This window comes from Oncorhynchus kisutch, linkage group LG3 (assembly GCF_002021735.2).
Source record: "Oncorhynchus kisutch isolate 150728-3 linkage group LG3, Okis_V2, whole genome shotgun sequence".
Classification (NCBI taxonomy): domain Eukaryota; kingdom Metazoa; phylum Chordata; class Actinopteri; order Salmoniformes; family Salmonidae; genus Oncorhynchus; species Oncorhynchus kisutch.
Window position 1 is genome coordinate 71,178,832 of NC_034176.2, and position 16,299 is coordinate 71,195,130.

General features: G+C 44.8%; 1 protein-coding gene across 4 annotated transcripts; it reads left to right on the forward strand.

Moving 5' to 3' along the window:
• Positions 1 to 6,371: 6,371 nt before the first annotated feature.
• On the forward strand, positions 6,372 to 16,219 carry LOC109888439 (caprin-1-like). Of its 4 annotated transcripts, none has more exons than XM_031813349.1 (19): positions 6,372 to 6,526; positions 8,247 to 8,381; positions 8,736 to 8,798; positions 9,002 to 9,088; positions 9,211 to 9,449; positions 9,538 to 9,620; positions 10,246 to 10,425; positions 10,641 to 10,693; positions 10,801 to 10,884; positions 11,021 to 11,173; positions 11,267 to 11,363; positions 12,354 to 12,397; positions 12,530 to 12,640; positions 12,865 to 12,993; positions 13,501 to 13,645; positions 13,776 to 13,955; positions 14,049 to 14,161; positions 14,305 to 14,365; positions 15,501 to 16,219. In XM_031813349.1, the coding sequence occupies exons 2-19, from the start codon at positions 8,247 to 8,249 to the stop codon at positions 15,566 to 15,568; spliced, it is 2,025 nt and encodes a 674-aa protein (XP_031669209.1). In that variant the 5' UTR covers positions 6,372 to 6,526; the 3' UTR covers positions 15,569 to 16,219. The 4 variants fall into 4 exon arrangements, with proteins under 4 accessions (XP_031669209.1, XP_020335217.1, XP_020335215.1 ...); XM_020479626.2 differs by lacking the exon at positions 6,372 to 6,526 and adding an exon at positions 6,562 to 7,136; XM_020479627.2 differs by lacking the exon at positions 6,372 to 6,526 and adding an exon at positions 7,553 to 7,619.
• Positions 16,220 to 16,299: the final 80 nt, after the last annotated feature.

Consider the following 16,299-nt stretch of genomic DNA (forward strand, 5'->3'; position numbering starts at 1 on the left):
GTGGTTCGTCACCCAGTTCAATATAACTTTGTTGCGTTCTAGCAAGTAAAGAGCCCACCCGTTTCGAAAGGATGGTATTGTATTCATATTTTAACTTTGTGATCTTCTCAAGGACTGTATACGAGGAATTCATCCTAAAAACATTCTCCTGTTCCCTTAACTCTTTCAATTTCTCTCAGCCTAGTATTGGCGCGTTTCTTCCTCTCTGATGGAGTCGTCAACATCCCCGGTGTCGTTAGTTCAGAGGAAAAAGGCAATCTGCTCCTTCAAATACTGACAAAAAACCTAATCTTTCAGCAGGTATGCGTCTAAGCGCCACGGTCGCCGACCTGTTGACATATTGTTGAGTTTCAGCACCATGGACACAGGAGAGTGGTCCGTAATTAGAATAGGGTGATAGGTAACCGACTCAGCTGCTGAAATTAGTTTGGGGTCCAACAAAAAAAATGGTCAATTCTGGAATATGATTTATGAACTGATGAAAAGAAAGAGTAATCCCTGTCTGTTGGGTGCGTCAGTCTCCAAATATCGACAATGTTAAGGTTTGTCATCAATGTATTTAGACAGACAGCATTTGATTGTTGAAGTGACCTTGATAGCTGTTTATCTAAAAGAGGATCTAACATACAGTTAAAGTCCCCTCCAACAATAACACTTATATCCGAGATATTTGGTATGTCCTTAAATACCCTTTGAAAAAATTATGGATCATCGAAGTTGGGTCCATATAAATTGACCAAGGTTACTGGTTTCGAGTTCAGTGTACCAGCCACAATAATATACCGACCATTAGGATCTGAAATCGAGGATGAGTAAACAAACGGAATGTTTTTCCTTATCAGGATTGCTACCCCTCTCGCTTTTGCATCAAAGTTAGACTGGTATATCTGACCGATCCAGCCGACTCGTAGCTTGGCCTGAGCGGAGCGTTTAATATGAGTTTCTTGAAGAAACACTATGTCAGCACCCAGTGATTTAAGATGAGAAAAAACCTTAGCTCGTTTCACCACATGGCCTAAGCCATTACAGTTCCAGCTGACTATCTTTATTCCACCTGGTCTACTCTGTGCTCTGTCACTGTGGCATTTCTTATTTTAGAGCAAATTGTTGCGGTCATACAAAACTCAGAAGAAAAACGTCCCGCCGTGCGGGAGCTTGTCATGCCACCTGTACTAATAATAAACGTGAACATAAAACACACACCCCATCCCCCCTCCCGTCCCCCCTCCCATCCCCCCTCCCGTCCCTTTACTGAGTGACTTCCCCAAACGAAGCACTCCTTGGCTAACACACAAACCTTAGGGTGTCTAGACATACAGCTTGAACTAACTCGTCTATAGATGCTCCGCATATACGCTAATATTAAATAACACATAACACTTAACTCTCACGTTAGGGGGGGGGGGGGGGGGGGGGGCCGCCCTGCATTTGTTGCGTACCTCATCATACTCTTTCCGTTTGTTCCTCACCTCCAAGGTAAGATCTGGGTAGAAAGACACCCTGGCTCAGTTGATGTTAAGGGGGAACTTTTGACTAGCCAGCTTGAGGATGAGGTCCCTGGTCTGGGGATAGTGCAGCCGTACAATGAATGGCCTTGGTGGCCCGCCCTTGGCCGGCTTCGTTGCCTGAGATCTGTGTGCGCGGTCGATCAGGATGGCCGTTTTGAAGTGTTCACTCCCCAGCAGGGAGTACCGGTATCAGCTCCGAGAAAAATTCAGTGGGTTTCCCTTTCTCAGTGTCCTCCTGGATGCCACATATTCGGATGTTCTGGCGTCTTGAATGCGACTCGAGCATCTCCAGTCGGGCTTTCAGGGTTTTGTTGTCATTTTTGAACGTTGCGTACTGTTTCTCTATGTCCTGTAGCCTGGCCTCGTGATCGACTGTTGTCTGCTCAACCTCATGCACCCTTCTCTGAGTTGCCTTCACAGTTTCGGCCAAAGTCCCAATACTCTTTGAGATATCAGCCAACCTTGTGTCCACCTTCTTGCTTAGTGAGTTTATGGCAGCCAGTATGTCACTTTGCGTAGGCTCTGTGGGGAACTCTTGGAAGCTAGCCTCTTCAGCTAACTCCTCGTGGGTTGGCGACGTTGAAATTGGTTCGCTGTCTATCTCATTCAAATTATCTTGTTTAGCGCTCCCTTTTTTAGCGCTCCCTTTTCCCTTTGTCATATTTGTTTGAAGTTATAGGTCGTGAGAGGTTAAGATAAATACTAATTTGTTTCAAAATGGAGCGGAGCTCTAGCAAAGCACGTCTACTCCATAGCACGCTCTCTAGCGCCCCCGGCCACAGACACTTGACGGGTCAACTGAATCTTGTAAACCTGACGAGCCAGCTGAGGCATCCGTGGTTGCTCCAGTAGCGGCACCCGGCGCGACATCACCTACAAAAACAAAACACTCCCTAATGCTCCCCTTTGGTGAGGCGTTATTCTGTAACGTGTACACTAAGAATCGGGAAAAAAGTACAGGGAGTGTATTTAATAACTAAACAAAATTGAACAAAACAAGAGTAGCGTACAGACATTAAACACAGGAACAGAAAAAATAATGCCTAGGGAAAGAACCAAAGTGAGTGACCGGTATAGGGAAGGTAATCAGGAAGGTGATGGAGTCCAGATGAGTCTGATGTGGTGCTGGTGCGCGTAATGATGGTGACAGGTGTGCGTAATAATAAGCAGAATGGCGAACTCGAACGCCAGCGAGGGTGTATACGTGACACCTCTCATATGGGTGAAGTGTGTATGGGAATGAGTGTATCTAGGAACATCTGTGTGCCTGTATATTTGTATGTGTGTGATGGGTTAGTTGCATGAGTGTGTATCACCATTGATGCTGTACCAGAAAGTTCTTTGGTCATAAACATCACACTGCTTCTGACTGCAGGCACTGCTATTGTGCCACCTTTGACATTTAAAGAGTAATGCGGAATAATTTTCAGACAGCAGAGAACTTCCTAATGGCCTTGGGGCCCAAGCTCCCTGCCCTCCAGGACGTCTATATCAGGCAGTGTATGAAGTTGGCCCGAAAAATTGCCAAAGACTCCAGCCACCCAAGCAATAGACTGTTCACTCTGCTACCATCCCGTAAACAGGACCAGAGCAACGGCTTGCAGATCAACAGACTCCAAGACAGCTTCTACCTCCAAGCCATAAGGACTGCTAAATAGTTCATTAATAGTTAACCGGACTATCTGCACTAACCCTATGCACACCCACAAGACTATTTGCTCTCAGAACAGCCTCAATTTGTTGGGGCATGGACTCTACAAGGTGTCGAAAGCTTTCCACAGAGATGCTGGCTCATGTTGACACCAATGCTTCCCACAGTTGTGTTAAGTTGGCTGGATGTCCTTTGGGTTTTGGACCATTTTGTAGCATTAGTCTTATTCTAAAATGGATTACATTTTTCAATATACACACAATATACCCTACACACAATACCCCATAATGACAAAGCGAAAACAGGTTTTTAGAAATGTTTAGAAAAATAAAAACAGAAATACCTCATTTGCATGTATTCAGAACCTTTGCTATGAGACTCAAAATTGAGCTCAGGTGCATCCTGTTTCCATTGATCATCCTTGAGATGTTTCTCCAACTTGATTGGAGTCCACCTGTGGTAAATTAAATTGATTGGACATGATTTGGAAAGGCAAACACCCCTGTCTATTTAAGGTCCCATAGTTGACAGTGCATGTCAGAGCAAAAACCAAGCCACGAGGTTGAAGGAATTGTCCGTAGAGCTCCGAGACAGGATTGTGTGGAGGCTCAGATCTGGGAAGGGTACCAAAACCCGTCTGCAGCATTGAAGGTCCCCAAGAACAAAGTGGCCTCCATTATTCTGTATACTTCTGGCCCTTCTTTGGACACTGTGTTAACAACCCTCCAGGCAAGCTTCAATGCCATACAACTCTCCTTCCGTGGCCTCCAATTGCTCTTAAATACAAGTAAAACTAAATGCATGCTCTTCAACCGATCGCTGCCTGCACCTGCCCGCCTGTCCAACAGCACTACTCTGGACGGCTCTCACTTAGAATACGTGGACAACTACAAATACCTAGGTGTCTGGTTAGACTGTAAACTCTCCTTCCAGACCCACATCAAACATCTCCAATCCAAAGTTAAATCTAGAATTGGCTTCCTATTCCGCAACAAAGCATCCTTCACTCATGCTGCCAAACATACCCTTGTAAAACTGAACATCCTACCAATCCTCGACTTCGGCGATGTCATTTACAAAATAGCCTCCAATACCCTACTCAATAAATTGGATGCAGTCTATCACAGTGCAATCCGTTTTGTCACCAAAGCCCCATATACTACCCACCATTATGACCTTTACTCTCTCGTTGGCTGGCCCTCGCTTCATACTCGTCGCCAAACCCACTGGCTCTATGTCATCTACAAGACCCTGCTAGGTAAAGTCACCCCTTATCTCAGCTCGCTGGTCACCATAGCATCTCCCACCTGTAGCACACGCTCCAGCAGGTATATCTCTCTAGTCACCCCCAAAACCAATTCTTTCTTTGGCCGCCTCTCCTTCCAGTTCTCTGCTGCCAATGACTGGAACGAACTACAAACATCTCTGAAACTGGAAACACTTCTCTCTCTCACTAGCTTTAAGCACCAACTGTCAGAGCAGCTCACAGATTACTGCACCTGTACATAGCCCACCTATAATTTAGCCCAAACTATTACCTCTTTCCCTACTGTATTTATTTTGCTCCTTTGCACCCCATTATTTTTATTTCTACTTTGCACATTCTTCCACTGCAAATCTACCATTCCAGTGTTTTACTTGCTATATTGTATTTACTTCACCACCATGGCCTTTTTTTTTGCCTTTACCTCCCTTATCTCACCTCATTTGCTCACATCGTATATAGACTTGTTTATACTGTATTATTGACTGTATTTTTGTTTTACTCCATGTGTAACTCTGCGTCGTTGTATGTGTCGAACTGCTTTGATTTATCTTGGCCAGGATGCAATTGTAAATGAGAACTTGTTCTCAATTTGCCTACCTGGTTAAATAAAGGTGAAATAAAATAAATAAATAAATCCTTAAAATGGAAGAAGTTTGGAACCAACAAGACTCTTCCTAGAGCTGGCTGTCCGGACAAACTGAGCAATGGGAAGAAGGACCTTGGTCAAGGAGGTGACCAAGAATCCAATGTTCACCCTATCAGAGCTCCAGAGTTCCTCTGTGGAGCTGGGAAAACCTTCCAGAAGGACAACCATTTCTGTAACACTCCACCAATCAGGTCTAACGGAAGCCGCTCCTCAGTAAAAGGCACATGACAACCTGCTTGGAATTGACCAAAAGGCACCTAAAGGACTTTCAGACCATGCAAAACAAGATTCTCTGGTCTGATGAAACCAATATTCAACACTTTGGCATGAATGCCAGGAGTCATGTCTGGAGGAAACCTGGCACCATCCCTGCGATGAAGCATGGTGGTGGCAGCATCATGCTGTGGGGATGTTTCTCAGCGGCAGGGACTGGGAGACTAGTCAGGATCGAGGGAAAGATTAACGGAGTAAAGACCAGAGATATCTTTGATGAAAACCTACTCCAGAGCACAGAGGATCCCCTTCTAACAGTACAACGACCATAAGCACACAGCCAAGCTTTTGCATGATTGGCTTTGAGAAAAGTCTCTGAATGTCCTTGAGTGGCCCAGCTAGAGCCTGGACTTGAACCTGATCGAACATGTCTGGAGAGACCTGAAAATAGCTGTGCAGTGACACTCGCCATCCAACCAGAATAAGTTTGAGAGGATCTGCAGAGAACGGGGAAAAACTCCCGAAATACAGGTGTGCCAAGCTTAGAGTCACACCTAAGAAGACTCGAGGCTGTAATCACTGCCAAAGGTACTTCAACAAAGTACAGAGTAAAGCGTCTGAATGCTCATGTAAATGTAATATTTACGTTTTTTAAATTTCTTTAAGAAATGTGCAAAAATGTATACAAACCTGTTTTTGCTCTGTCATTATCGAGTATTGATGAGGGGAAGGGGGGAAAACAATAGAATCAATTTTAGAATAAGGCTGTCATGGAAAAAGTCAAGGTTTCTGAATACTTTCCGAATGCACTCGAGCTCCATTCTTGTGTAGTCATTCCACGTGTCACCATTTTTCTTTGTTTTGTTATTTTTAACTGCATCATTGGGAAGGACTCATAAGCAAGCACTTCACGGTTAAGTTTACCTGTTATATTTGGAGCATGTGACAAATACAATTAGATTTAGGCCTACTACACATGATCACTTAATGATTATCAGGCACCTGTTAATTTGAAAATAGGCTAACACTACTTCTCCAATAGAAATCCCCGATCACATTAGTAGGCGATGTCATGGCGACGTTGTTTAGCTAAACTGATGCATAGAAACACGTCATCCATATACATGCACTTCTTCGATATATAGTTGTTTTTGACACAAATGTAAACGTGTCAGTTTGTCACTTTCACGGGGTTGGAGTAATAACACGTTCAACTACTAACGACATTGGCTCGAATCAAGGTTGTGCCTTTAAATCTCGAGAAATTTAACTAAGGAATATTTTTTCACTTCTCAAACCCTGGCCTGGTCTGTTTGGCAACTGTTCCCGGGAGTTTCGCGGTTTTGCGCCTTTGGGTTTAGAAACCGTGATATTAATTATTTAGACGTAATCATTCGATAGATCTGAAAGAATAATCTATTGTCCTTTTCAAAGCAGAGAAGAATGGCTTAAATACATTTGGGATTCAGTAAATGGCTTGCAATACATTTATGATTCAATACAAATTGACTTGCATAAAAATGCTTACCTAAATCTGTCAAATACAGCTTCCATAATAATTAGTCTGCAATTAAATAGGCAATGTTGTTGAGGACTGATTCTAGTTAAATCTGTCAATCTACCAAGATGAACTCAGGCAATTATAGGACTACCAACGGGGCCTTGCAGCCATCCGAACCTGTTCTCGTGTCTCGTTAGCATCTGTAGCCTGCCAGCAGTATAGTGTATAATTCTTGGTGAGGCCGGGGAGGCAGAACACCATTGTCGATACAAAATCACATACAAGTTACACGAAATATATAGAGCTAAAACTACAACGTCAGACGACGAACAAAGACCGATAGCCTTAAGGTAAGTGGATGTTGTCAGCGTCAAATTCAGAAATAATTTTGCTAGCTAAGTTAGCGAGCTAGGCTATCCTCTGACTAAAGTCGTCTCTATCTAGCATTGTCCTGTCATCCAATTGATTAAACGGAATCCAAGTTCAGTGACCACATTAGCAAGGTACATTTCAACAAACTAGTGTGATGGCTGTTGTTCATATAAATGTAGCTCATCTTTTTTTCCCGAATCTCGTTAGCTAACTAATTAGCTAACTAGCTAGTCAGCTATCGATATCTATCTCGCATCTAAGTGATTCGCGTTGCCAGCTAGCTAACGCCGGTCTCGGTAACAATGCGAGGAGAAAATGAAACTAGCGAACGTTAGCTAGCTAAATGTAGCTCAGCTAGCCTTGTAGCTGGGTGGGGGTTGTTGTGGGATGGGATTCAAGTTTAAGCCTCATTTATGACCATCTGTTTTCAAATGGCATACACGTTCTACTTGTGACGACATGTAGGTAGCTACATCAAGTGTTTTGTCGGAATAGTTGTTTATTTGATGTTGATGGAAGATGAGTAGTGTAGCTAGCTAACGTTAGTTTGGCAGGTAACGTTTATGCGGTTCAATGGACAATGCTCGGCTGACAGTCCCTCGGCTCACAAAGGACTTGCAATTTATACACTTTATCCTGTGCCTCGCCGGCTTCAATTTCTTAGTTGGCTTATGGCAAAAAAAATCTGGGAATACTAACGTCGTTAGTTAGCTAGGTACTAGCTATTGAATTATAACATTAACGTTTCTTGTCTTGAGTTAGCGATCGTTAGCGGTTGACATAAATCATCCTGCAAACCGACATATTATCCAAAGTGATTCATAGGTCTTAGTTTTTCGCCAAGAAACATTAATGGGTAGTACCCCATGTTGATTTAAAACATGTTTTTATATAAAATGTCTGTCTGACCACTTATGTGGTCAACAATGTAACGTCATTGTTCCGGCCTTTGTTGTTTACAGCACCATGCATTGGCAAACTGTTTTAATCAACATATTTTAATCTTTATTGTATTCAATTACAGCCTCAGTGTTTTGTAGCCTTCACTAATAATGACTGCTACAAATAATTGTATGTCTTCTCATCAGATGCCTTCAGCAACAGTTGGCCACAATGCTGTTCAGTCCTCCAGCCCAGAGTTGGGTTCTGGGACCCAGTCTGAGGCCATGAAGCAGGTCCTGCAGGTGATAGACAAGAAGGTCCGCAACATGGAAAAGAAAAAGGTAACAATGTTTCCTTTTTTAAATCTAAGCATGCTTTCAGATGCCTCCCAAAAAGAATAGATTGTTTCATGCTTAGTTGTTGCTTGAGACCCAACTAAAGAGCAATTCTGGATGTCTCTCTTGTCTGGGAAAATTGTCTGCTTTATGACCATGCATTGACTTTGTCTCAAAGTTGGTAACTAAGATTAAGGCTAAGATTACGGCTACAGACAAATTTAGTTGGTGGAATCAATCATTAACCTGTGACTTTTATTTGGCGTTAGAATCACAGCAATTAATAGATGGTATATTTCTGCAGAAAGAATCTCAGCAGACCTTTTTGTAACCCTTATTAAATGTGCCATATTTCTATAGGGCAAGCTGGATGACTACCAGGCCAAGAAAAATAAAGGAGAACGGTTGAACCAGGATCAGCTGGTATGTACCAGACACGGGTCTGGGTCGATGTTATCTCAGGGAACTTCAATTGTGAACTTGATTGTTTAACCTGTTGCATATGTACTATAATCTTTCATTTTTCAGCTTTCCATAGATTTTTATACTGTGGTGTTTGTCGTTTTGATCTGTGACACAGCTAACAAAACATATTTAATGTTCATTCCCTCTTGTCTGATCTGTAGGATGCCTTAACTAAGTTCCAGGAAGTGACCAATAACTTGGATTTTGCAAGGGAGTTGCAGAAGAGCTTCCTGTCTTTGGGGCAGGAGGTGAGTTCTGTCTCAAGGTTTCATTCTGGTCACTATGACCACACTCACTGTATTTATTAGGTGCTGTTTCTCAGTCACTGTGGCCATAGTGCAGTGACAACTCCTTCCCCATTTCCTTGCAGATTCAGAAAGCAGTGAAGAAGTCTGCCCGGAGGGAGCAGCTACAGCGGGAGGAGACGGAGCAGAGGCGGCTGAAGGCTGTGCTGGAGCTGCAGTTCCTGCTTGACCGACTGGGGGATGAGCAGACGAGGCAGGACCTGAAACAGCCCGCTGCAGGCTCCCCCCTGCTCACCGACTCTAACCTCACCGCACTGGACAGTTTCTACAAGCTCGTGGGCCCGGAACGGGACCATGATGTCAGGTACAAACCTTTTTGCTTCTCTTTTTTTTTGATGGAGTGACGTAATATGATTGTATGCATGTTGTAAATGTCCTACCCTGTTCTCCAGGTTGACTGACCAGTATGAGGAGGCCTCCCTACACCTATGGGAACTGCTAGAGGGCAGAGACCAGGCTGTGGCAGGAACCACATGTATGTTTCTAACACTTCTGAAGTAGCTCTCAATGTATTTACTCTGTACATGTAGGCATTGGCTTGTTTAATTAGTTACCCACACCCCCATCTGTATACTGAGTATCTTGGGGCTTATCTTTAGATTTTTGGGGAAAAAAGAGCTTGGAAGGAAATTTCTGAGCTGGCTCAACTGGGAGCAGTGTAATGACTAAAGCCCATCCAACCCCTTGAAGCACAAATGGCTTGCTGGACATACAGTCCATGTTAGCAGAACATGTATAAGGGGAAGTGCTTTTCTGGGTGGTTGGGGTGAGCTGGGGTTAGGCTAGTGGGCTTTGAGGGGTAGTGTCAGCCCAGACACAGGACACCTGTCATTCCACAAATGCTGAGCATCCACCCCACATGTTCCAGCGACAACTTTGTGGTGGATCATATGGCATTGTGGATTATAAATACTTGTAGGTTATTAAAGTGCTTCGAGCTGTGGATCTTGGCCAGGCCTGGCATGGTGCTGTGGAATGGGTCACAGCTATGATTATACCAAGCATAGACCCGGCCTATTGACTGAGTGTTTGTTGCACAACACAAACACAAACGTTTCATTTCTAATGCGTTCTGAATATGATCTGCCCCTTTCTTATAGACAAGGCACTGAAGGAGACCCTGGACAAGGTGCTGCTGAGTGGCTATTTTGATAGCGCACAAACGCATCAGAACGGAGTGTGTGAAAAAGAGGAGGAGGAGGAGGAAGAAGAAGAGGAGCAGCAGGAGCAGTCTGTGGCGCATGAGTTGTCTGGGGGCGGGGAGCAGCCTGCAGCTCCAGGTAACCAGGATCTATTGCGAGGTTGGAGACTTGTCGCAGTATCTCTCAGTTACTAATATGTTTTAAGACAGATGTTAATCACGTAGTTGACGAAATTCTGTGAGATTTTACTTCTGGGTTAGATTATCATCACCTGAGGGGAACTCATGTTACGATTTGTCTGAGTGTGTGGACCTGGATGAGTGGATATTAATCAGAGCGTATTCCTTTTACAGAGGGAACAGTTACTGAAGAATACACAGAGGCCATTGAAGTAGAAGCCACAGAGGTGAGTTCAATCTCTACCCTGACTCTTAACTGCTGTAAAGTTCAGAATTCTCTGGTTTACCTTACCTATTGGAATCTAATCAAGTGATCTTATGTTTATTTGTGTAGTTTGTAAACAGACAGTTCATTCCAGAAACCACATACAGCAGCACTGGCAATGACCAAGTAGAGGAGTGGACAGCAGAGGTCCAGGTATGCTGCATGTCTACACCTCTCATATCATTTGTCATATCACACAGTCACAAACAGAATCTTTTAGGGTTCAACAAGTAACACCATGGCCCAATGGTGTCATCAGCTGGGTTTAAATCTGTCCCTGTGTCTTTAGGTGGTCAACGTCCTCCAGCACCAGCCTCCTCCCCAGATGACCCCTGAGCCCCACACTGTGAACCCAGTCTCCCACACGCCTGACCCCGTGGTCCGGAAGCAGGTCGTACAGGACCTCATGGCCCAGATGCAGGGGACCTATAACTTCATGCAGGTGATGATCCTTCCAACTGCCCCCATATGGTCCTGCCTTATCGGATCCTGTTTGGTCTCTTGTTCATGCTGACCCATGTGCTTCCTCCCACAGGACTCCATGTTGGAGTTTGATGGCCATGCCCTGGACCCAGCCATCGTGTTGGCCCAGCCCATGAAGCCTGCACAGAGCGTGGACCTGCAGCAGATGGGTAAGTGTTTTTTATCTCTCCTCTGACCAACACCACCACTCAGAGGCTGTAGTCCTCTTAGACATGTTCGCTTCTACACTCACTGACAGTTTATTAGGTGCACCCATCTAGTACTGGATCAGCTCCCCCCTTTTTTCTAGAACAGCCTGAATTCTTTGGGGAGTGGATTCTACAAGGTGTAGGAAATGTTCGTTGCTCCATTGGTAACAAGGGACCTAACGTGTGCCAGGAAAACAGTCCCCACACCAGGCTGGATGGGTCCATGGACTCATGCTACGTACACCAAATCCTGACGATGCCAATTAGTATGTTGCAACAAGAACCAGTATTCGTCGGACCAGGCAATGTATTTCCACTCCTTAATGGTGATCGCATGCCCACTGGACATGCTTCTTGTTTTTAGCTGATAGGAGTGGTCATCTGCTGCACTAGCCCATCTGGGACAAGGACTGCCGAGTTCATTCCGAGATGCCGTTCTGCACACCACTTGTTTTACTGTAACGTTATTTGTCTCTGTGGCCCGCCTGTTAGCTTGCACGATTCTTGCCATCCTCCTTTGACCTCTCATCAATGAGCTGTTTTCGCCCACAGGACTGCTGCTGACTGGATGTTTTTTGTTTGTCGCACCATTCTTGGTAACCCCTAGACACCGTCGTGCATGAAAAGACCAGGAGGCCGGCCATTTCTGAGATACTGCATCCGGCGAGCCTGGCATCGACAATCATACCATGCTCAGTCTCTTAGGTCACTTATTTTGCCCATTCTAAAGGTCAATCGAACAGTATCTGGATGCTTGTCTGCCTACTTTATATAGCAGGCCATGTGACTCATTGTCTGTAGGTAGCGATTCGTTTTTGTGAACGGGGTGGTGTACCTAATAAACTGTCCAGTTAGTGTTGGTACTGCTTATATACTCTTGAGTTTTGTCTGTTTATTTAGCTGTTTTACCAACAAACCATGTTATATTTATCTTGTGTACAATTCATTCAGAATCCAGACTTGCTCAACCAAGCTCAGTTCCTGAATCTACACAAGTAAGTAACGATAATGATACTTGAACAGAATTCTGATAGTAGTGATCCCCAAGACTCGATACCGGAGCAGACTTATTTAAAGGGCAAGGGTACTATATGAACCTTCCCTTATTCTCCCCCTTCCCTCCCCAGGTCCTCATGGTCTCCCCCACACCTGATGCCTACTCCTCCACAGCGCCTCTCTACCAGCCCTCCCACACAGCAGAGCCCCGGCCACAAACAGACGGCATCGACCACATTCAGGTAAACCCTCCCTCCCCAAGGTGCCCTCTGCTCCACCCTCCTCTACCCCCCTGGCTGTGTGTGTGTGTGGGTGGGTGGTGGAGCTTCTCTATGCTTGGTTGTTATTGGGCAGTGTGAGATGGTTAACACTCATCCTACCTGCCTGTCCTGAAGTGTCTGTGAAAACCATTGAAGTATGTGACGTCTCTGTCTCCCCACCACGCCCCGCCCCCTCCCTAAACCAGGCCTCGATGTCCCTGTCGTCTGAGCAGTCCCCCGCCCCGTCCTCCTTGCCCTCTGCCTTCCCGCCCGTCTCCACTCCCCACAGCGGCGGCATCAATGTCAACGCAGCACCATTCCAGTCCATGCAAGCGGTAGGCTTTGTTAATGGAGGACTTATAACTGACATCGCTTCACTTGAACAAAACCGTCATATAACCCACTTAACTCTAATCACTTGCCACACATTCATAATGTGTCTTACGACAGGAAGAATAGAAGTAGTACACACTGTCACACAACAGTAATACCAGATTTACTTTGCAAGGATAATGAAAAAACTGATTGGGACATCAACTGAATTAATAAGTAGAATTCCATTGTTGGCCTACATTTCTCAAAACCAAGCTTCACCCCATACCCCCCCCACCCCCCTTTCTGTCAGAGCAGAACAGAATGCTCTTCTTGTCTGCCCCCATGTCTACATAAAGCTTTATAATCAACTCTAAGCTGATTAACTTTATTTTTGCAAACCTTGAACAGTATGTACGGTATGCTCAATAATCAGACTACAATCTGTTAGTGGTGATTTGCTGTTGTCCTGCATGGGTATCTGACATCTCTAAATGAAAGCTTTTCTCTGGTTGTATTGTGTCCCTAAGGTGTTCAACCTGAATGCCCCCGTGCCCCCCACTAACGAAGCAGACGGTCTGAAGCAGTTCCCCAGTGGCTACGGCCAGGGCTTCAGTAGCCAGGCGGAGCACTCCGTGGAGGAGCCTGACATCCAGCAAGACACTCTACAGTCTGGTGAGCGAGGGACTGGGGTGTCTGAGGATGTGATTTAGACAGCCGGAATCAGGAGCAGTAGACCTTGGGTCTAAGGGCATGATCAGAAAGGTCAAATGTTAATGACCCTTAATGTTGTTCCCCGCTGTAGGAGGCTTCCACACCCAAGACCAAGTGATGTCGTCGGCAGCAGGCCACCAGGTGCAGGGGCCAGGCTTTGGGCGGCAAGGCCAGTCCTTCTATAACAGCAGGGGGGCCGTGTCTCGCGGGGGCCCCAGGAACCCCCGGGGCATGATCAATGGATACCGAGGATCCTCTAATGGTTTCAGAGGTATGAGCTCAAGCTGATTTACTGTAAGGGACATACTTTCATACAGGAGTGATTTATTATGGTGTTAACAGCATAAATGGTTGTCTTCCTCAGGAGGATATGATGGCTATCGCCCTCCCTTCTCGAACACTCCAAACAATGGTTATGGGCAACAGGCCCAGTTCAGCACTACACCCCGGGACTACTCCAACAGCACCTACCAGCGGGTAAGGAAGGGCACAGCCAACCATTTAGGTCCTAGTGACTAGAAGACACTTGACCCTTGCATTAGGATTGCGTGAGTTGTTGTCCCAGATGCTGTCATGAAGGTGCTGTATAAGTCTTTCTGAATGACCTGTTGTTTCTACAGGAGGGATATCAGCCAGGCTACAAGCGGGGAGCAGCCCAGGGACCTCGGGGTTGCTCTCGAGGTAATGCTCAAGCGATGCGATCCTAAAGCGCTTAAAGGATTGTCAACTTCCGCCACATTGAACATTCAGATATTATGAATGTTTGCCCCAGCTCACTTTTATAAAAAAAAAAAGGTTTTGTTTTGTTTCATCTATCTTCTCATTTCTCCAAGCCTATTTATCAGAGTAAGCCTGCTTTGGTATGTCTAAGATACTTTTGTTTTAACACATGTAAAGCTGAAATCCACAGCATTTAGATTTATCAGCAAGTCTGTGTTCGAAACAACAAATAGATATTCCTGTAAACTTGAAAGATTTCATTAATTTATTTTTTGTACAAAATAAATGCAAAAAACCCCTTGCAACTGTCGGTCCAATCCATGAGAATCTTTTATATTTTGTCACTGCCCAGCCCTGTCAACCACTTTTCCCTGGTGCTTTTGGTTCTCATTGCATTACATGTTTGTTTTTTTCCCATCCTCTTTGTAAGCTGATGTTACTCCTTGGGAGACTGTTTCAATAAAGATGTGTTGTATAACCTGCTGTCTGCTGCTAATTTATTTTCGTTGATCCCTGCTGCTCTGTGGTGCCACCACAGCCTTATCTGCCTCTGCTGACATCTCTTGGGGTTAAGAGTGGGTTGGAGGATTTTGGTTATGCTTTGCTGAAAGACCTTCACTCTGCTTCTGTCTCCCTCACCTGCTGTGCCCTGCCTTCTGTATTTTGTCATGGGAGCATACATGTATTGTTGGCCATTAACATTCATGAAACAAATGTCGCTGAGTTTCAAAGTAAACCTGTGGAGTTATTTGTAAATTCTAGGGCAACAGATGTACCCCGCCCCTTTTGGTTCCATCTGGCAAAATACATATTCTGTAGACCTGGATAAAAGCTTCCGAAGCTCTTAGTCACAGTGAATAATGCCACTGTGTATATAACTGAATTGACATGATTACATTTTGTGATGGGTGTATTAGCTTGCTTATAACAATGTCCAATTTGTCTCCATATTAGCGTTGATCCCTTCCCTGGCAGGTGCACAATAGCAATTTATTGAATGTGGGTGTTTGTACTCCATGCCCAGACTTAACCCAGAATAAGGGTGACAGGCTGGCCTCAGCTGACTGATTATTTTCTGTCTGCTTGGCGGTTGCAGGCCGGGGGGGACTGTTCAAGCCCAGCCGAGGGATGGTGACCCAACTGTCTGGACATCAAGCCAATTAGTCTTGGATACCATCACCTCTACCCTCCTGGACCATCCTTCCCCTGATCTGACTGTTCCTCTCCATATCAACCTCTAGGTTGGTTTGGTGAAGCCTGGGTCTGAAGCCATACATACCACCCGTAGCTCTGTCAGATCTTAAGCTTTCTCACAATCATGCTATTGCATAGCCTTAAACTGATCAAGCTGGAACATGTGCCTTTGCTGTTGGACTGTTTATTTGGGTCTTTGCTTGATAGGCAATCATTTACAAAACTGTCTGGGGCTAGTGACAGGCTTTGGAAGCATGACACAAAAGACCAAACAATATATTGACTGCAGTCATACCATGCAAGGACATGGTCTCAATGTGAAGATTGTTTATACTGTACATTGTATTGCTATGGCATGTTGGGGAGTGAAGTCAATACAAATGGTGTGTAGCCTAAGCAGGTTATAGGTCTGACTGATTTACCCAAAATGAAGATTTCCTGTGTGTACATTTTGCTCTGGCCAGATGGTAGCTGTTATGTTCTGTAAATTTGCATTTGTCACTTCATATCTGCTCTGTCCAAAAACATACCTTGGAACTGATGTCTACACTGTAGGTCTGTAGAATGTAAGGATTCTGTCAGCTTTTGAACTCTAGCTATAAAGAATATCACTTTACAACAGATGTTTTCCTGTGCAATTGGTCATCTGAAAATTAAACTAATCTTTTATACAGAGAAAAATTAGGCACACCTCTATGGTG